General features: G+C 34.7%; 1 protein-coding gene across 1 annotated transcript in view; it reads right to left on the bottom strand.

The window, feature by feature from the left end:
* Positions 1 to 1,962: 1,962 nt before the first annotated feature.
* The window catches only part of nrm (neuromusculin), a 209,187-nt gene continuing 191,186 nt past the window's right edge, over positions 1,963 to 19,963 (bottom strand). Inside the window, 7 exon segments of the mRNA XM_068293654.1 lie at positions 1,963 to 3,402; positions 4,494 to 6,380; positions 8,038 to 8,132; positions 14,995 to 15,135; positions 18,079 to 18,265; positions 19,578 to 19,660; positions 19,804 to 19,962. Of these exon segments, the coding sequence (XP_068149755.1) occupies positions 2,092 to 3,402; positions 4,494 to 6,380; positions 8,038 to 8,132; positions 14,995 to 15,135; positions 18,079 to 18,265; positions 19,578 to 19,660; positions 19,804 to 19,962 (3,863 nt within the window). The 3' untranslated portion in view covers positions 1,963 to 2,091.

The following is a 19,963-nucleotide window of genomic DNA, read 5'->3' on the forward strand; positions in this document are numbered from 1 at the left end:
TCTTCTTTGTTTATTATATTAATAATCTATTTTAGCCTGTCGTTTTTTTTTTTTTTTCAATTCATTATTCTTTATTTTATTCTGCGTTTTTTCTATTGCTGCGATTAATTTTTGGTAGCTTTTTGCATTTGATTGTGAAGTTTTGGCATGAGCAAAAGAGATAGATAAAAAAGGATAATAAAGAAAGAGTGGAAAAGTTAAAGAGAAAGTGTGTGCTAGATAGTTATAGCATATAGAACGATTTTTCAGGAACCAACGCCAGAATCAACGACAGTTGAAATAAATTATTAACATTACGGAACAAATGAACTTGGGAAATCAATTAAACTGCTTGAAATTAGAAAATAGTTTACCTTTTCGTTTGCTTTTTTTTTTGACATAAAACATTTGGTTTTCTTTTTTTGTTTTGTTTTTTTTTTTTTTTTTTTTTGGTTTTTTAGTGGAAAATTACACAAATATGTTTGAATTTAGAATATATAGGTATTGCTGCCTTTGTATGGATCCTCAAAATCGGACACATGCTATAAGAAATCACAATTTTTGGTTGGTTTGGTTTGTTTTAGAAATTTTTAGAACACACTTGGACATACAAAACAATATATATGTTTCTATATATAGAAAACTAAAACATTTTCAATTAGTTTTGTCAATGGATTAATATAATAATGAAATGAGAGTTACAGAAGAGGAAGGGGGGGTATGGAAGGTAATGTTATGAGTCTGAGGTTTTGGTATGCTGCTCAAGAGGTTTCCTTTTTGTTGGTTTTTTGTTTTTGCTTTGGTTTCGAAATAATTGCTGCATATTTACAGATGAATGAAATGTATATCTAAAAATTTTAACTCAATTATTGCCACTTTAATAAAATAAAGTTGTCATTTTTAAATTAAATTAAACATTAAATACATCTCGAGATGAGTGCAGAGAACTGTACAAGGGTTATTTCCTATATGTATGTATATAATAGTATTTATTTATAAATAAATATGCTTAACTATTAAATTATGCGTCAATTTATTATATATATACACATAAAAAAAAAACTATTTGCAAATATTTCAAACTTAACACATACAGTCAAATGCCGATTTATGCGTTGCCTTTAAGAACATTTTCTTTTGCCATTTTGCGACGCATAAATTTGGCCGTAGTTTTGTTTTCCATCTAGGAGGGAAGGAAAGGGTAAATACGTTTCGGTTTCATTTCCTGTTTATAGCTACTGTACTTAACTATATAGATCGAGTTGAACTTGGGAATGATTTCTGTTTGTTTTGGTATTGATTTGACATCATTATGCTTATACTGTCGATTGATCTATTTAAATCGGTTTTCTGGATATATGCCTATTATATATAAAGATATATATGGTTTATATACCTATATGTGTTATGTATCTGTACAATACGTTAACTAGATGTCTTTTTTGGGATGTATAGAGTGAACACTCTAATTGGCCGCGAATTAAACAATTTCTTCAAATTTGGTTTTGTGTTCCTGGACATCATCTCATCTGTGAGAGCAGGAATTCTACATATACCATGTGTATGTATGTATGTATGTATGTATTCATGAATGTCTATATAATATTTGAATAGTGTTTCGAATGAGTCTATTTTTGAATATCGGCCAGTATATTTATATATATGTATATATATATATAGTTTTTACAAAGTCTATAATTCTAAATCGTTTCCTTTTTCAGCTGAACTCACACATACACACAAAAAATTTGCTAGTATAGTATAGAGAGAATCTTGATCATAATTTCTATTTGTCTATAGAAAGCCGATATTCATTTTATGTGAATGATATTGTGTTAAACTTTGAATTCTTGTTTTTGTTTGTTTACCTATATCATAATATCGTTATCATTAAAATTATGTTTATCGTTATATTCCAATTTCACACATGAGACTTAAAAAAAAAAAAAAAAAAAAAAAAAAAACATTATGCTACATTAGTTTTATATTTATATAAATATATCCCCTCATTTTTCATTACTCTCTATATATTCTAAATACCTTGTATGCATCGTTTAGGCCATTTCGTAAATTTCGTATCTAGGGTTTGTGTATCTATGTTAAATATATTATTTAAATGTGAACTTCGCGATAGCTTTGGGTCATAAAGTATCTTAATGCCCCAGCTGTGGCATTGGCAATTGCCGTTTGCTGTTGCTGTGTTGCGGCATTCGTATGGGCGGGAGTTGGTGGTGGTGCTGTCGCATTTCCATCACCATTTGCATACGGATCTTCGTCGTCTTCAATGCGATCTTCGTCTCCATTTCCATCTACCATATATTCCTCCTCGCAAAAGCTATAGCCGAGATCCTCTTCATCCTCATCATTGGCTTCCGCTGATGCGGCAGAAATAATAATTTGCTCGCTTTGTTCCTTTCTTGGTTGTGTAAACTTAAAGTCTGGATGCGTTTTAGTTAGCACCTCTAATGCCTCCAATGAGGCGGCGGGATTTAGTTGCTGCTGTATGTGCTTGTGTTGTTGTTGTTGCTGCTGCTGCTGGTGTTGCAGTTTAGCTTTAGTTAAATCTGGCTCTATGCTCTCAACTGCTGTTGCTGCCGCATCTTCTTCGGCAGCAGTAGCAGCTGTTGCTGATGATGACGTTGCTGTTGTTATTGTTGCTGTTGTTGCTGGTGTGGGTGAAATTGGCTTAAAGGCATGACGCTCAGTCAGAGTCAATGGACGATAGTCGCCCTCTTTATGCCGCTGATGATGATGATCCATTTTCTCCTTTTGCAGCTGCTGACGTAGTTGCTGTAGTTTGCCATTGGCCGTCTGGGTGGTCTGAAAGTGGAAGGTGTGATGTTTGCGCAATGGTAGACGCATTGGACGACGCACCACCAGACAATCGTAGGCACCATCTGCTGATGTTGCTGCTGTTGCCAATGGATGTGGGTGTGAATGCAAGTGGGCAGCATTAGGCGGCACTATGGGCGGCACATATCTTAAATTTCCAACTGTATTCGAGGTGGAAGCTAATTGTGTTGCCTGCAGCAGCAATTCGTTTGGCATTAGCATTTGTTGTTGATGATAGCCATTGTTGTTGTTGTTCCTGTTGTCATCGCTAATTTGTTGCTGCTGCTGCTGCTGGTATTGTTGCTGTTGTTGTGTGAACGATGTTGCTGCTGATGACGCAGCTGGCGCGGATTTGGAGCTGCTATCACCGTGGGCAGCAAAGGCTTCTGAATTACCGTCGTATTGTTGGTAGTTGGCATTAAGGGTATCTGCATTGTACCGTTTGATATGTGCGTAGGGGTCACTGATGGTTTGTCGTCGTAGTTTCTTGTTGCAGGTGTTATTATTGTTGTTGCTGCTGCTGCTGCTGTTGCCGATGTTGTTGATCCATTTAATTGCTAGAAATGGATTAGTAGCCAGCAATTTGATTTGCTTTGGTTAGTTTGTAAGCAAATTATTTGGCATGATATTTGTATTTGCATGTTGTGTTGTGATTTGTTGACATTGTTGTTGTAAATTTCACCATGTTTCCACATGAAAAATCATATATTTCAGAACAGAAATAATATTGCATGTAAAATAAATAAAGAAAAAAAAAATAAACACAAATATATATAAGTACTATTTAAAATTTTAAAATAATCACAATTATCATAAAGTTTTGGCTTCTCTTTTTTAAATTATACACTTGTATTTAAAACAATTGCCAAAGATAGATTAAAGTAAAATTGAATAATTGAACATTAAACAAAATCTATATTCACTTAAACCAAATTACTAATATTATTGATAGTTTTAAGTGAACTTCTCTTGGGGTTTTGCTCAAATTCTTGAGTTTAATAACATTTAGAGAACTTTTTATTTGAATTGGATTAGTGATGGCAATTAAAAATCATTAATCAATCATTTTATCATATGATTTTTCAAACTGTTGTGATTATTTATCACGATTAATCGAAGAAAAATAAAAGTAGTCGATTTTTATTATTTCGTCTCATTTTAAATTGAAAGCAACAGCAACTAGAAAAGACATTTAGAAGCACAATAATGCATTATATTCCTCTATTCAGTGGACTTGCATTGGCAAAAAGATATTCCTGAAGGGATTAATGGTGGACCCATATACCAAATTGAACTTCGCCAGTGGGTATAAAATCGTTTAGGCTTTCATTTGCCTTTGCTAGTTTAGGTATTTCTTTTCTATGTTCTTTATAGCTAAAACTGAGATCTTGGATCTTGAAATTTTTTTTTTTTTTTTTATATTTGGGTATTGTATAAAAAGAGTCTTTTGCTTCTGAGACTAATCGATTTTAAGATAAATAATTGTTTACTTCGTATTATAAGATTCATCGTGCCATCACTAGATGGAATATCATTGCAAGTCTGTTGAAAGGTTTTAGGTCTAGTTCAAAAGTTTTCATAAATGTCTTAAAACTAATAAATCAAAACAAAATCCCCAATGGAAAATAATTTTGACCATGTTTGACCATGGAGGACGCTGCGTAAAATGGTAAATTACGTACCTCATAGGAAGCTGGAGTTGTGGAAACTGCGCGCTGCTGTTGCTGCTGCTGTTGAAGATTATGCTGCGACATTGTTGCTGTTGTCTTGCATTTACCTCTGCTAGCGGCACTGAGACTACTGGCTACAGAGAGCATGGAGGCCGAATGAGCTGGCTGATGGCCCAATTGGTACTGTTCGTAATCCTCAGGTGTTGTTATGTCCGTTGCTGTCGTTTGCTTTTGTATTTGCTGCTGCTGTAGCTGCTGGTGATGACGATTGCAACGTGAAGAGGAGGCAGCTGTGCCTCCAGTACCACTGCTATATAGCGATGTGCAGGATGAGAGAGATGTTGGATCTGTGACTCCACCACCACCGCCGCTACCGCTAATGCCTCCGCCTCCGGGATGGCTGGTGGAGGATGCCGATTCATAGGAGGAATTAATATGGGCAGGCGAACCGGAGCGCTCGTCCTCAACATTCATGTAGACGGGTTTGCGACCCAATAGCCCTGAGGAAGAATTGATTCCTCCAGCTGACGTTCCCAGTGCTGTACTATTAGCATTTCCAGACTTGTGAGATTTTTGTGTACGTTGATGACCCCCCATTGCTGTGGTGGGCAAATGAGACTCGTAGGAGCTATTGGATATACCGGAGTCACTTCTATAAATACTCAGACGTTCGGGTTCCATTAACTGAAAGTCGGCACCACCAGATGCTCCTGCTGCTCCTCCTACACCTACTCCTGCTGCTCCTCCGACCATATCATTTTTTTGCTGGTGCTGGCGATGGTGATGTTTTTTTTTGTGATGCGAAACGACAGCAGCTCCCCCTACAGTGCCGCCACCAACTGTTGATGTTGTTATTGCTGTTGATGGCTGGGAATGTAGTTGCACAGTGGCCAGATTTATGTTCAGGTTGCTGCTGCCGCCGCCCATATCCACATCAATATTGTCGGCAACGTTTTCATAAACAGGTGGATCATAGAGAAGCATGGGCTTACCACTGGAATCAATATCGCCATGGCCGCCACCAGCAAAGGAATGATGTCTTTTGCATTTCGATGCACTCGATGCCAATGAATTCGATACCAAAGACGAGTTTAAACTATTTAAAGGTGGCTTCTTAAACTTATTGCTTCCCGGAAATTTGAGTGAATAAAATTTTTTGTCCGTATCTTGTCCTCCGCCTATGCCAATACCACCGATTCCGCCAGATTTTCCACGTTTACCCCGCTGCATGCTGCCGTGCAATTCTTCGCCTGCTGCATCATATTTTTTAAAATTGCTAGCAGCCAGAAACGGATTCGTATTGAGTAGAGCAGAAGTTGGTGCTGGCGGCGGTGGTGGAACACCACGTTCAACTACCGCATAGGTGGGTTGATAATCGTGTTCGATTGCATTCAATAGCTGAATATTCGATGCAGAGTTTGTATGAAATTTTTGCTGCGCAGTTCCAGGCAATTTTTGATGATGATGTTGTTGTTGCTGCTGCTGCTGCTGTTGTTGCTGATGTTGCTGGTGCTGCTGCTGCTGCTGCTGTTGGTGATGTTGCTGATAGTATTCTGTATAGCTTTTGGGGAAACAATTGCTCAGATTATATTGTATCTGATGATGTGAGCTATCGTCGAGTTCATTCAAACTACGATTATGCTGTTGAGCCGCCGATGCTGGCAGGCGGTGCATGGTGTTGTACTGTTGCCCATGTTGTTGTTGTTGCTGCTGCTGTTGCTGCTGGTCGTAGTAAATTTGCTGCTGGTGAGGATGAGGATGTTGTAGAGTCTGGTGATGTTGCTGATGCTGCTGCTGGCTGTTCGTTGGCTGACTGATACTTCCATTTAGTCTCTTGGGTCGTGGAGCGACGCGCACCACATTTGTGTTGTTATTAAAATTTGTAGGGGTAGTAGAGAACTGGATGCGGTATGCGGTAACATGCGTTTATGGTTAGAAGGCGGTACACGTTAGGCAACAAGTGACGATGCAGCAGCGTATGATGGATAAAGTTGAAAGAGAACATGACAATTATTGGTTAGTTTTTAGTTAGTTTTTGGAATAGCACAAGTTTAACCTTGTTAAAGTTTTTTGTGTTAATAAATGTTGTTTAAATGTTTTTAGTTTGGCTTAGTGTTAATTACTAGCGACCAAAAATGTTTGTTACAAAACATATATGTATGTATGGGTAGGTGGGATAAGAGAGAAGGGGTTTATATTTATGTACAGGTGTTCAGATTCAATTTGCAAAAAATTTCTATAGAAAATTTGTCATCAATCTTCTTTAGTTTTCCTTTTTTTTTATTTTTATATGTGCAGAGTATAGTTATATATTCAATTGACTTTTCAACAAATAAAACATTAAAGAAAGCTATATAAGGCAATAGCCGAAATATGTATATGATCGGACAACTATGTTTTTTAACTATGTTGAAAAAAAAAAAAACTGAAATCATAATTTTGTTGATTTTTGCATAAATTGAATTTTCAAAAATGACTTGGAAAATAAATTTAGAAACTCTATCAGAACCTAATTTACCTAAATAGAAATTAATTAATGACATCGGACGACAGAGTTTAATATTTGATAAAGGCAAAGTTTAGTGTATCATAATGGTCGATTAGTTAAGTTAGTTAAAGATAATGAAAAGAGTTGTAAGTTTTAAAAACTGAGAAATAGGAAACTTATAAACTATTGAATAAACTCTAATTATCTATCAAGTAAAATATGTTTTTAATATAACTAAATTATAAATAGATAAACAGATTTGTTTCTTTCTTAAAACAAAAACTTAATAAATCAATATATGAAGTCAAGAGATACAGAGGGATAAAAAAAAATTATATATCGTGGCATAAATAGTAGGTAAATAATTAATTATAAAACGAGATTTTTTTTTAACAAGATCGAATAATGAGGTGAAATGAAAAGCAGCAGGCATCGGTTGAAGCAAAAAGAAAGAAAGCTTAAAGATTTTCTCTATAAATGGTTTTAGCTTTGGTATGTAGAATACTTGGTACACATATGTAATTCTTCTATATATCGCTACAGATATCGTACGTCTAGTTAATTTTAAAAACATATTTTAAATTCTTTTTGTTTGCTTTGCTGGAAAAACTCTTTTTTTTTTTTTTTTTTCTTTTACAGTCAAGACATTACAGGTCAGCAAAATTATAATGAAACCAAAAAAATAGAGCCAAATAAATTGAAATATATGTAAATATAGATAGTGAGAGAAAGAGACAGAGATAGAGAGAGCGAGACATATAGCGTTAGAGAGTGAGAGAAAGATAAAGGCAAGAGGCAAAGCGAATTTCATATACCAATTTTTTGGTTTTTGTTTTAGTTCAATTTCATGGAGTTTGGTTAATATTTATTTAGGTTGTGTGTTGCAGTGCATTTAAATAGTGTGAGTGAATTGGGTGGTGGAGAGTGCTTGGTTGTGGGTGGATGGATTGGATTGGATTGGTGGTGAAAAGTGGTGAATAAAAAGGTTTTTTGTTTACGATTTTTCGTTTTTGTTTCTCTAAAGTTTAAGTTAAGCAACAAACAGAAAATATTTTCTTGTAACTGTACCTTGTTGGGAGCCGTTTGGAGGCCATGAAATGGTAGATTCTCATACTCGCCAGGTTCCGTCAATGGATCCCCCAGTGAAGACGACTTGTCGTGTACTATATATAAGGTATATATATATTTTTTTTTGATATATGATGATACGGATCGGATGATTTGATTTCGTTTCATTTTTTTTGGCAATTAGAGTTGATTTTATTTTTTGATAAAGTTTTGATTTGTTGATGTGTTTCGACGGATTTTTTTTTTTGTTTTTTATATAAATATACATATAGAATATATATATATTTGTTGTGGTTGTTGTTTCATCAAATTAGAAGCAAATCAGATGTGATAATATAGATAAAAGAAAAGGAAGAATAATGGGGAGAAAAAAAATGGGAAAGAGAAATAAATTAGTCGAATTATAAATAAATATATATGTATTTAACTTATAATTTCATTGCTAAAATCATTACACTTAAAACAAACTTAAGTTGAGGTTTTTTTTTTAATTTTTTTTTTTTAATGCACAATTCACCTAAATGCAATATTTTGCATTTTGTTCTGCATCTTTTCGTATTGTGGTATTTGTAAAATTAAAAACATACAGTTATTCAAGTGAAAATTGAGAGACAGAGATAGATATGTATATCACAAGCATGCAACATGGACAACACGAAACGAATGAACAAATCAACAAACTCATTCTACATACTCTTTATTGCAGGCCATAAACAAAAACAGGAAAAAATAATAAAAAAAAAACATTTAGAAAATAAATGATATATAGAGACACGTTGTTGAAAAGCAAATATGTATGTATATATAGATTTGGTTAATGAATTATGATGGATAGGCAAGCAAATTATATCACAAGTTCTTTCTTGGTTTGTCTGTATTCATTGATATTTATTTTTTTGGTTTTTGGTTTTGGTTTCGTGTTCTCTTACTTGTCGATTATTTGTTGTTCTAGTTGTTGTTGGTTGTTGTTGTTGCTGTTGTTATTATTGTAGTTGATATATGATTATATGAGGACCTCAGTATTCGATTCATTATAGTAAATTACTTACAGCAATAATAATAAAGTTGACATAAAGAGAGTATGGATATAGTGAGGTACATTGTTATATACACAGAATAATGAAAATGTTCATGACAACGATAGTGTAAGGAAATCAAGTCAAAATGGGAACACAAAGAATTGATACGAGTTTGAATATGTATGTACATATATTCGATTATATATACAGTCTTCTAAAATGCATGAAACTTATACTTATAACTGATTCATTATCTTTTCAATCATTCTTTTCAAAAGTTCCTAAATAAGTAAATCTATGTACATATGTAAAAGTAAATCTATATGTACAAAAGTCGCAAACATTTTGATTTTAACTTGCCAAAATTTGAATAGTTTTTAGTTTATCTCTTGTTTCTCAAATGCAAAAATTAAAGAAACATATTAGGTTGTCTTTGGAAGTGAATCAAAGCCCTAAATTTGTTAATAAAACTCCATGGGGCAAGTTAAAGCTTTCAACAACTTTTGGATACTTATAATCATATGCAGATGACTAAAGACTTTTTTCGCAAAATTGAACAAATTTTAAAATTGGCAAAAAGAAATACTTAATTAAATGCATTGGATTTGCGTGTATATAGCAATTTTTTGCCTGTCTGTTTTCTGGTCTTATTTCAAGCAAGTCATTCATTTCTAATAACCTGAAGATTTAGGTTTCTAGATAGGTATCTCTATGTACATACATATGTATGTATGTATATTTGTTTGTAACCTATGTTGAACAAAGTCACCTTCAAATATTGCAAGTACATGGAATTAACTCCAAAAAAAAAGGAAAAAGAAATCGCAAACATGGAGGTAATAAAATTGTAAATGATTTATGGTTGGATAAAATGTGATAAAATAAGATGAGATTGTATATGAGATATGTGTGTATATATGTTGTATGTGCATGAGCATGAGCATGAGCTTGTGATGACTTGCCAGAGTTTATCTTACTTTGAACGCGTTCGATTTTGCTGCTGGGTGATACGAGAACCGTGCGTTTGAGCAATGGAGGCAATGTGGTGATTGTGTTGCTGCTGCAGCTGCTGTTGCTTCTGCTTCTGATCCTGATGGGTATGTTGCTGGTGGACAATTGTTGTTGCTGGTGTTGGTGCTGCTGTATGTTTTGCTGCTTCTGCTGTCCATGGCCATGACGCAAGGGCAACATTGGTGGCGGTGGGCGTGGCGGTGGTGTGGGAGATTTTAAGATGCTCCGCTGTTGTATGGGATGATGATGATGATGCTCCAAGGAACTCACGCCAGGCCCAACGCGGACTATGGGAGCTGTTGCAGCTGTTGCTCCTGGGGGGAGATTTTAATGTGGTTGTTGTGGTGTCCTGTATTACAGTTGCCATTGCCGTTGCTGTTGCTGGCGTTGCTGGCTTGTCTAATAAAGGCGCTTGAAATGTCACAGAGGCATGTGATTGGACACTGGTGGGATTGTGAACTACGTTGCTGATGACATCTTTCAATGGTGTCGTCGTTGCCGTTGTTGATGTTGTTGATGTTGCTGCTGTTGTTGTCGTTGTTTGATTAGTTGCTGTTGGCGTCTTTTTGTAAGTGACTAGCGATACGTGAACGATATGTGAGAAATGTGTGTGTGTGTGTGTGTGTGTGTATGCGTGTGCATGTAAAGGTGATACAAAAAATTAAAAACAAAAGAAAAAAAACAGAAATCATAAGTCTATATATTTTTAAATATGTAGGTTTGGGGGTTTTTTGAATCTTTACCACTGCCACTGCAGCGTATGCCCTTGAGGCGATGTTGGACACCAAATGGACTTGCTGCTGCTGCTGCTCCTGCCACATCATTATTATTGCCACGTCCTCGCCAAAATGTTTGCAATAGACCCACATGACTTCTCTGGCTATCGCGTATGCCATCGTCTGGTGATTTCTTGGCCCGTCTAAAGACAAAAGCCAAAATCCTTTCCACTCTCGATGATGAATTTGTTGTCGATGCCGATGGCATTATTCCGCTTGGGCTTTCCAGGCAATACGTTGCTTCTGGACCGGAGGATGCGGCCTCATGTTCATCTGTTGATGATAATGGTTTTATTTTGATCATTCTTCGACTGCCCAAACGTGTCGATGATAATCCATTATCTGTTGTTGTTGGTGTTGTTCCTAGTGCTGTTCCAGTTGCTGCTGTTGTTGTTGCTATTGGTAGTGGTGTGTCCGTCACCTCGGTTAACATTGTGCTATTGGAGTTAGTTGTTTGAGTATCATTCAATACGGCACTCAATTGTGCCGACAACTGGCTTGCATTCCCTGCCTGCCCTGCCCCACTGAGATTCGGTTTCAATGTCATACGATTCACGGCTAGATTCTCTTTGGTATCGCTGCTCACATGTACCATTACGCCCGGACGCAGTGGCCAGCGTGGGGGTGATTTTGGTATATTTCCATGTCCACCATTTCGCTCAATGGTGGTCGGAGGCGTGGCCAGCAACAACTCGTTGTTGTTTTCGGCTGCGGGTAGCGATTCTTTTTGTTGCTGTTGTTCATGTTTTTCTTGCTGCGGTGGCAACAAAGTAGCTGGCAGCAATGTTCCTACCGCTTCTGTTGCTGCCGCTGCAGAATTTGTTGTTGTATCTTGTATGGGCAGGGCAATGCCCACTTGTGGCAAAACTGGCTGATATGAGAGCACACTGATAGTTGATATCGTTTTTGATGATGTTGATGTGGTTGGTTTGGTGGATTTGTGGGTGCAGTGTGTGGTTGCAGTTGTTGTTGTAGTAAGTTTGGTTTGTTGTGTATGTTGTGTGTATTTTGTTATATTTTTTTTTGTGTGCGAATTTTTTTGGTTGAGAATCAAGCAAGCGATATGAAAAATCCATTTTTATGATTACACATGTGAGTGATATTACACAGCATTATATAACGCAAATTATTCGCAATAATCAAGAAGCAATTATTCAATTGTTTATATATGCAACGAAAAACGTAATTGAACAAAATAACAAAAAACAAAAGAAAAAGAAATAAATAAATTAAATAATTTTATAGTAATTACGTATGTATCATCAAAAAGTACATATGTATGTATGCAAAGAGCAAAAAGCATGCAACAGTTTACAATTTAAAGATTTGAACAAAATTTTTCAATAATTTTCTTTTCATTTGTAAATTTGTTTAAATTTGAACTTGAAATCATAAAAGCGAAAATAAACTACGCAGAGTAATTTTTAATGTTGAAAATAATTTGATATTGTAAAATTTTAGAGCTTTCTCTCTCTACAAGATGTTGTAATTCAGCGACCAACCCTGTCAGATGAACAACCTCACAAAAAAAGTAATCAATTTTGACAGAGTTTACAGAGTTTTTTTTTCTTCGTTTTTCTTTTGCATGAAATTATGGGCTGCGCCTCCTGAATAAACGCTAATAAGTAGGCAATAGATTTTAAGTTTCTTGTGAAATTTTATCGTGTTTAATTCATTTCTTTATTTAACTAAATTTTTACAAAGCAAGGTGTGCTTCTCGATGTATCCTTTTAATGTCTGTATAGGCAACTTAATTTTTGTCCAGTATGCCAGATTTGTTTTTGGCTATAAGTATTGCTATTCGATTTTTGCATTGACATTTTATTTCTCATTGAACTTCAAAATGAAAGTGTTTGTTGGAAAAACTGTCGTTGCAGAAAATGTTTAAGTTTATAGCTATAATCTTTTTGGTATCGCTTATTTATTCCCTTTCACAATCCTCTATTTGTTATTGCTGAGAATCTAGTCTTATCCTTTGTCATAGAATAGGTTTATAATAAGTTATTCATTTCAGTTGAAATAAATCGAGTCTAGCCTAGATGAAAACTGTTTGTTCTCGAGTCCGAAGATGGTTTCGGGATAATAACCAAAATTTTAGATTAACTAAACTTAGTATAATAGATGCCAGTGTTGTTTACACAATATTTATGATTTCAAGTTCAAGAAACTGATTGCCAAAAAGAAAATAAACAACCAACTGAGGAGAATGAAAAATGGAAAAATTTTATTGATGGAAAACGGTATGTTCACTTACCTTTGATTAGCGCTGATGGAAACTTCCGTATGATCTTTACCAATATATATATATATTTGCACACGTATATATATATATATGTCAAAAAAAGCATACATATATATTGATATTGAAATTGAATATCGATGTATGTGTAGTTTTGTGTGCGTGTGTGTTTAATGGTGTCATTGCGTGTAATTATTTTATATTTGATTAGCAGAATTAAAATGTTGTTTAATTTATTGTTGTTGTTGTTGTTTGTAGTTTGAATTGTTGTTGTTGTGGTTGTAGCAGCGAGCAATTATGAAGTGAAGCCGCGGTGTATGGGGACAATGGTCGTTGTCGTTGTCATTGTTGTTGTTGTTTGTTGTTTTTTTTTTTTGTTTTTTTGTATTGCAAATTAAATTGAAATAGACATAGGAAGAAAGAAACAAAACGGCAAGAGCGTAAGCGAGATAGTGAATGTGTATGACAGAGACGGAGACAAATGGAAAGATAGAGAGCGAAGCATATCAATAGAAAGGAATGAGGGAGAAAAAACAAAATTTCAAGCGAAAACAATTTACAATAAATTTGCGGGCAATAACAAAAGGCAATCATTTTGTTGTTGTTGTTGTTATTTGTTTGTTTTGCGGTTGTTAATTAGTTGCATTTGTTGTTGTTGTGTAATTAATAATTATTTTAAGTTTTTTTTTTTGTTTTGTTGTTGTTGTTATTGTATTTTGCATGTTGTTTGCATTTTGCAATTTTCGCAATATTTCATTATCCAATAGAGTTTTTTTTTTGGTTTTCATTTGTGTGTATAGATGTGTGTGTGTGTGTGTGTGTGTGTATATTGATGTTCCATTTTTGATGTTGTTGTTGTGTTATTTGTTATTGTTATCGTTGTTGATGTTGTTGTAGTAGTTGGTATTGTTGTTGTTGTTGTTTAAGCATTTACACATTGATGCAGCCAAGCAAAATTATGTTTATGTACATAGAGCATAATTTTTAATTGAAAAAACAAGAAGAAATTTTTTAATCAATATTAATAAATAATTAAATATATTGTATATATGTATATATAAGTAGACAAATGAATATTTATCCAATTCTGTTAATTAATGCTAATTACTTTGAATATTGGTTCGATCATAACAGGAAATAAGTCAATCTGTCTTTGAATTAAACATTCAATCATTTTAAAACTTACAATTCAATTATATTGGAAATCATCTACTATTATTTTCAGTCTTTGTGTAATTCAATTTCTAATTTTAATTCATTTGAATGAAATCATGTAGGATTATTCTTTTCAATTATAATTCGTAAGTTTTGTCATTAGTATTAAAAGCAACATTGGTATTTTTACTGTCCTTTTTCTCCTACTGGAAGTCATACGAATGTTTAAAATTTTGAACTCTGGCTGTATCTTTATATTGAGTCATCTGTCCAAGAAGTAGAAGGAAAGAGGAGTAGCCTACTTAAATCGGCAATCCAATTTTTTTTGGCGAAACTGGCAACATGCTATTAAAAGCAAGCGAGGATATCTCATGCAAAAATTAATGAAATATTTAAAGCGAAGGCTCAGCACGTGCTGGTGTCGTTCTAAATTAAACTAAATATAGTAAAAAAAAAAGAAAAAAAAAAAAAAATAAACCAAAATACGTAACAAAATATTTAAACAATATTTAGTATTTGTTGAGTAGTTTTTTAACCAATTGATAGATATGGTAATTTATAACTTAATTCTAGAATTTCCTCTGTAGCCTGCTTAATATTAAACTAATTTGGAGATGGTAATGGTACGAGAGGTACATAGGTCTTTGGGGACAAGGTTAAACATATTTTTTTGGTAGCGGGAGGGCAATGGATTTGGGTAATAATAATAGTAATAGACTCTCTTCTTACATTGCTAAAATTGGCATAAGGTACTCACATTTATCCTGTCGCCGACGTCGACGGCAAATGCAAATGATTATGCAACAAATGATAATGACGGCTAGCAATAAGCCCAATATGGCGGCCACCAATATAATGAGCGTTGTTTTGTCCCATCGCTGCCACCAAGCGCGTTGTTCTATTTAAAAAAAAAAGAAAGTTGAGTAGAAAATTAGTGATAAATAAATAAAGCGATTGAAGATAACATGGAGAGATTTATCAGGTAGAGGATCAGAAAAAAAAAAACTTGAACTCTTGACATAGACGAGGAGGGGTGGGTTCGTGTGACATGCCATAAGAGTGACATCTGGTTTTAAGGCTGCCTACTTATTATGATTGGATGCTTCGTTAGCTAACTGTCTCACTGACTGACTAACCGACTGACTAACTGACTGAGTATAGCCACATTCTCTTGATTCTGGCTTAGACAGTAGAACATGGCTTCGTCTTCGTTCAGCCTCTTTAATTTATCAACTTGTCACATGGCTTTGCCCCATGCAATTCTCATTTCTATCTTCCTTTCTTATTCATTCATATCTTCCTCTTGCTCTCTCTCTCTCTCTCTCTCCCTTTCTATTTCACTCTTTCTCTGTTATGTCTGAGCATCAAGTATGCAGTTTTTGACACAAATGCATTTGCAGGTCTACCCACAATTTCATGCTCTTACCCCCTGAAACGAAGCATGTTTCTCTTTTTATACCCTTACAAAAAAAGCATATTCCTAAATTAACAAGGTCTTTACTTTCACACAAAACTTCTTAGGTGTATTGTATTAGAATCACTAAAAGAGCTATAAAATTTTAAACCAAGTTTTGTTTTCCTTTGCATTAATTTATTTTATGCCCAGTTGGGTTAGCTAATAAAAGAAATAAAAGACGACAAATGTTAAGAATGACAAAATATAGCAGAATATTCTAAATCTAGATTATTTTAAGATTTTTCAATCCTACATACATACACATGAACTAGTTGTATAGTGTATTAAACTGTTAATATTTATATAACTTTTATGGCATCGTTTCTATTATCGTTTTGGCTAAAGGAGTAAAAACTGTGTTAGTCAGTAGGTTGTAGATAATATGTATGTATGTATGTAGTAGCAGTGGCAACAGCAGCTGGCTTCCATTTCTACTTACTCCTATATTCTCTGCAGTTCTACAGTTTGTCTCTCATTGTTTTCCGTATTGCTATAATTCAGCTGTTTATCTTCCAAACAAATGAATTGTCTTTGCCAGCAGCGTACGCGCGGCACATTGCATACTTTATGGCTGTCTGTCTGTGTATGTGTGTGTGTGTGTAATGTATGCCAGCAGATGCCTTTGTTTCGAGAAACGTTTATCCATGTATTTACTCTCTGCGTGAGTAAGTGAGCGAGTGAGTGAGTGAGTGTGTAAGTGAATGCATGTACTTCGTATTTCTCGCATATGTTATGAGCTATTCATTTTGGCGTGCTGATTCTCGTGTCAACAACATTTAACAGTTAGGCACCACCTACAATTCAGCCCTGTCCTTAACCCCTGCCCGCTGTCCCTATTGACTGCATTGTTCTCGCTCTGTCTACATATATGCATGTATATGTATGTGTATATATTTATACCCTTTTCCTATCTTACCACACATACAACTCTAAATAAGCGAAATGAAAAATGGCGGTTTTTACAGTTGTGTTGGATTAATGGGGTAAGCAGCAACAGCAACAGCACTAGCAGCGTAGTGTATATAGATATATCCGTTTTACGTTTTTAACGGTCATTGTACTAATTTCCTACCAGATGTGCGCATTGCTAAACTTAAGATTTTCACTTTAAACTGACATTTATTTAATTATTTGTAGCTATTGCAACTATTTTTACTAAAATTACGTGTTTTGTTGTTCAATTGAGGTATCTACTTACTTTTTGGTCTCACTATTTAGCGATTAGTAGCATTTTTAGTTAGTGTTTAATTCAAGCAATTCAACGAGAAGATAATAGTAAATCAATGATTGGGTTAATATATATAATTAATTAGTTATTTATTGTGGTTTAAATGGCTACTAGTCATTGTTACTAGTTGCTAGTATGTAGTCTTCTTTCTCCACACACACGCACATACACACCCACACATATGTATACAATCATAAATCAAACGTTCAAACTTCATTCACATTGAACAAAATAACAAAACTAACTCAAAGAACCTATATTGGCATTTACCTTGCCACCAAATAAAAAGCGCTGAACCAGCTGTCGAACAATAAAAATAAAAAACACACAAAATAAAACCAAAATTAAAATATATAATACTAAATAATTTTTGGGGACAAAATGAAAATAGAAATAAGGGTGACTAAAAGCTATAAGTATATGATAGAAACAATGGGTGACAAACAAAATTTTACATTTTCTAACGAAATTGCAAATTTAAATTTGCAATCATAAATTTAAAATAAAAAAAAAAACACGAAAAACCAAATTAAAAAAGAAAATGAAGTCAAGACAGCGCCATCTGCAGTCAAATTTCAATTTCAATTCAATCAATTGAGGAGCAGACCGAGAGGGTCAGAAAGTGGTGAATATTTAGCAAGTAGATAAAAAGGAGAAAGATTTGGAACAGACATTAAAATTGAAATTGAAAATAGACTGGGCGAAAAACTCATGACTTAAGCAGCTTATCAAATTGAAGGAGCAAAACTGGAGTACGAGTTGAAGTAGAAGTGAAAAAGGACGCTACTGCGAATGGCATAGTAAAAACTGTGAACGGATTTTGGTCGCGGTTAAACGCAAAAACGTGAATGATGGCAAAAAAAAAAAAAAAAATTCAAAGTAAAGAAAAACGAAAAGTGAATAAAAAGGGCAAAAGCCGAGAATAAAATTCACGAAAATCAAGAGAATCAATTTCCGCTGACTCTTGTTCTTGTCGTTGTAATAAAACGTAAAACGAAATGAAAACCAGATTTTATTACACTTTAGAATCTCTTTTTGGCAATATAACCATTAATTGACAATTCTTTTTTGAATTCGTGGGGCTACTAGTACTTAGTGAAAGCAGAGATCGATTAACTAGTTGATTGTTAGCTTTAAGTTCTATAAACTATACTTACCGGCAACTTCAATGTCACAGAATGCACCCAAACCGACTGTATTATTGGCCACACATCTATAGGTTCTGGCAATGGCATAATCCTCTTGTAGTATATAATAGCTTTTGCTAACAGAAGCCTTTTTATCGCCATTGCCCAAAGATTCTACCGTTTCATTTTCAGCTTTAATTGACCATGAAAAATCGGCCTGAAACAATAAGAAACATACAAAAAAAAAAAAAATATGAGAATATGAATTTGAGTTACACTTAAACTAGTTAAACATAGAGTTAGGTACCACATACATATTCATTTTGCTTTCATCTTTCATTTTTCGTTATCCCTTTTTGATTATTCAGGTATTTTTGGTTTTTATCCAAGAATTTTGCTTCGATTTTGCTTGTTTGTGTTTGTGTTTGTGTACTTAGTTCTTCTGATAGCTCTCGCAGGGATTTGCTGGTGATGCATTTCTTTCGAGTTTTACTGAATGTTTGCTTGGAGCTACAAAACCAGCATCAGCCTTTGGAGTGCCTACTATTTGTGATGACATATGTCCCGACTCTTGCCCCGGCCCAAAAGCGTTAACCACATTACCATTTCCAATTCCAATAATTGGCCAAAGACTTTACTCTGAAATTTCCATTTACCTATACCTATAAATTTTACTACCACCCCACGTCAAGTTTTTAACTGAAGCAAATTAAATTACAGAGCAGTTGAAACAAAAAAAGCGGGTAAAAGAAATCCAAAAGAAAAACCCGGGTAAAACAAAAAAATGCAGCACTGATTTATGCGCCATGGCAAACTCAAACTGCAAACTGTTTGGATAGTAGCTGCAACCTGGCCAGAAGGTAAACTCATAAAATTGAAAATTCTTGCAGCTACCTATCGAGCAACCAGCCAAGAGGCAGATGAGCCAAACAGCGGCAATAGAAGTAAGAGAAAATCAAAGAAAAAAATTTAAGGAAAAAGGTGAGGGAAAAGCAAAAACGCAGTTCCGCTTAGTTTCTCCAACTCTTGCACAATTGAAATGCTATCGTTATTGCCATTTCGATGGCCTGCCACCCATATATGTATGTATGTATGTGTGTCCCTTATCCCCCCAAGTGCCATGTGTGTAGGTCTGTGTTTGTGTGTTGACTATCAAAGTAAGGTTAGGTCGTTCATTGAGTGCATACATATGCTTACTTTGCAAGTCATATGACTTTAGAATGTCGCTTGCCTTACGGATACATAAACTCTTAGCTCACCATTTAGATACATATATTAAGAATAATTTTTTCCCCAATTAAGATTAGGTTACCCTTGGGAAAGTTTATGTTACGCTTGACGATTTCTTCATTAATATTTCTGATGAAACAAAACCTTCCAGCTCTTTTGTTAGGGTATTCAAGTTGGTACTGGTGAAAATTTGTTTATCCCTTGGCTTGTTTATTCATGATGTTGCGTACCCTTTATGGGTTTGTTCACTTCCTTTTCATTTCCCCCCACACTCTCTATATAGCCATACTAAAACTCACCTCTTCAGGATTTCCGTATGCTGTGCAAATTAATGTATCCTGGTCATCGATCTCTTGTCTTTCAATTTCACAACGTGGTTTAACTGTCGCACACCAAAAAAGAAGAAAAAGGTGGAAGAGAAGAGTTAAGAGAAATGAATGCAAATACAAGGCAAAAAGGGGAAAGTTAAGCTGGCGTAGTTAACACAACCATTTGATGATTTTGTTGGTTTTTCTGTTTACTCACATTGGACATCGATTACGGTTTCGGCAATACTCTTGCCATGCTTATTAAACGCCAGACAGGTGTAGGTGCCATTATCATTGCGTTGCATTGCCTTATTGATAATCAAAGCGTTACCCCGGGTGATGGTCTGGTCGCGGAAACGCCATTCATACGATGGCTC

This window comes from Drosophila tropicalis, unplaced genomic scaffold (genome assembly GCF_018151085.1).
Source record: "Drosophila tropicalis isolate 14030-0801.00 unplaced genomic scaffold, ASM1815108v1 contig_805, whole genome shotgun sequence".
Classification (NCBI taxonomy): Eukaryota; Metazoa; Arthropoda; class Insecta; order Diptera; family Drosophilidae; genus Drosophila; species Drosophila tropicalis.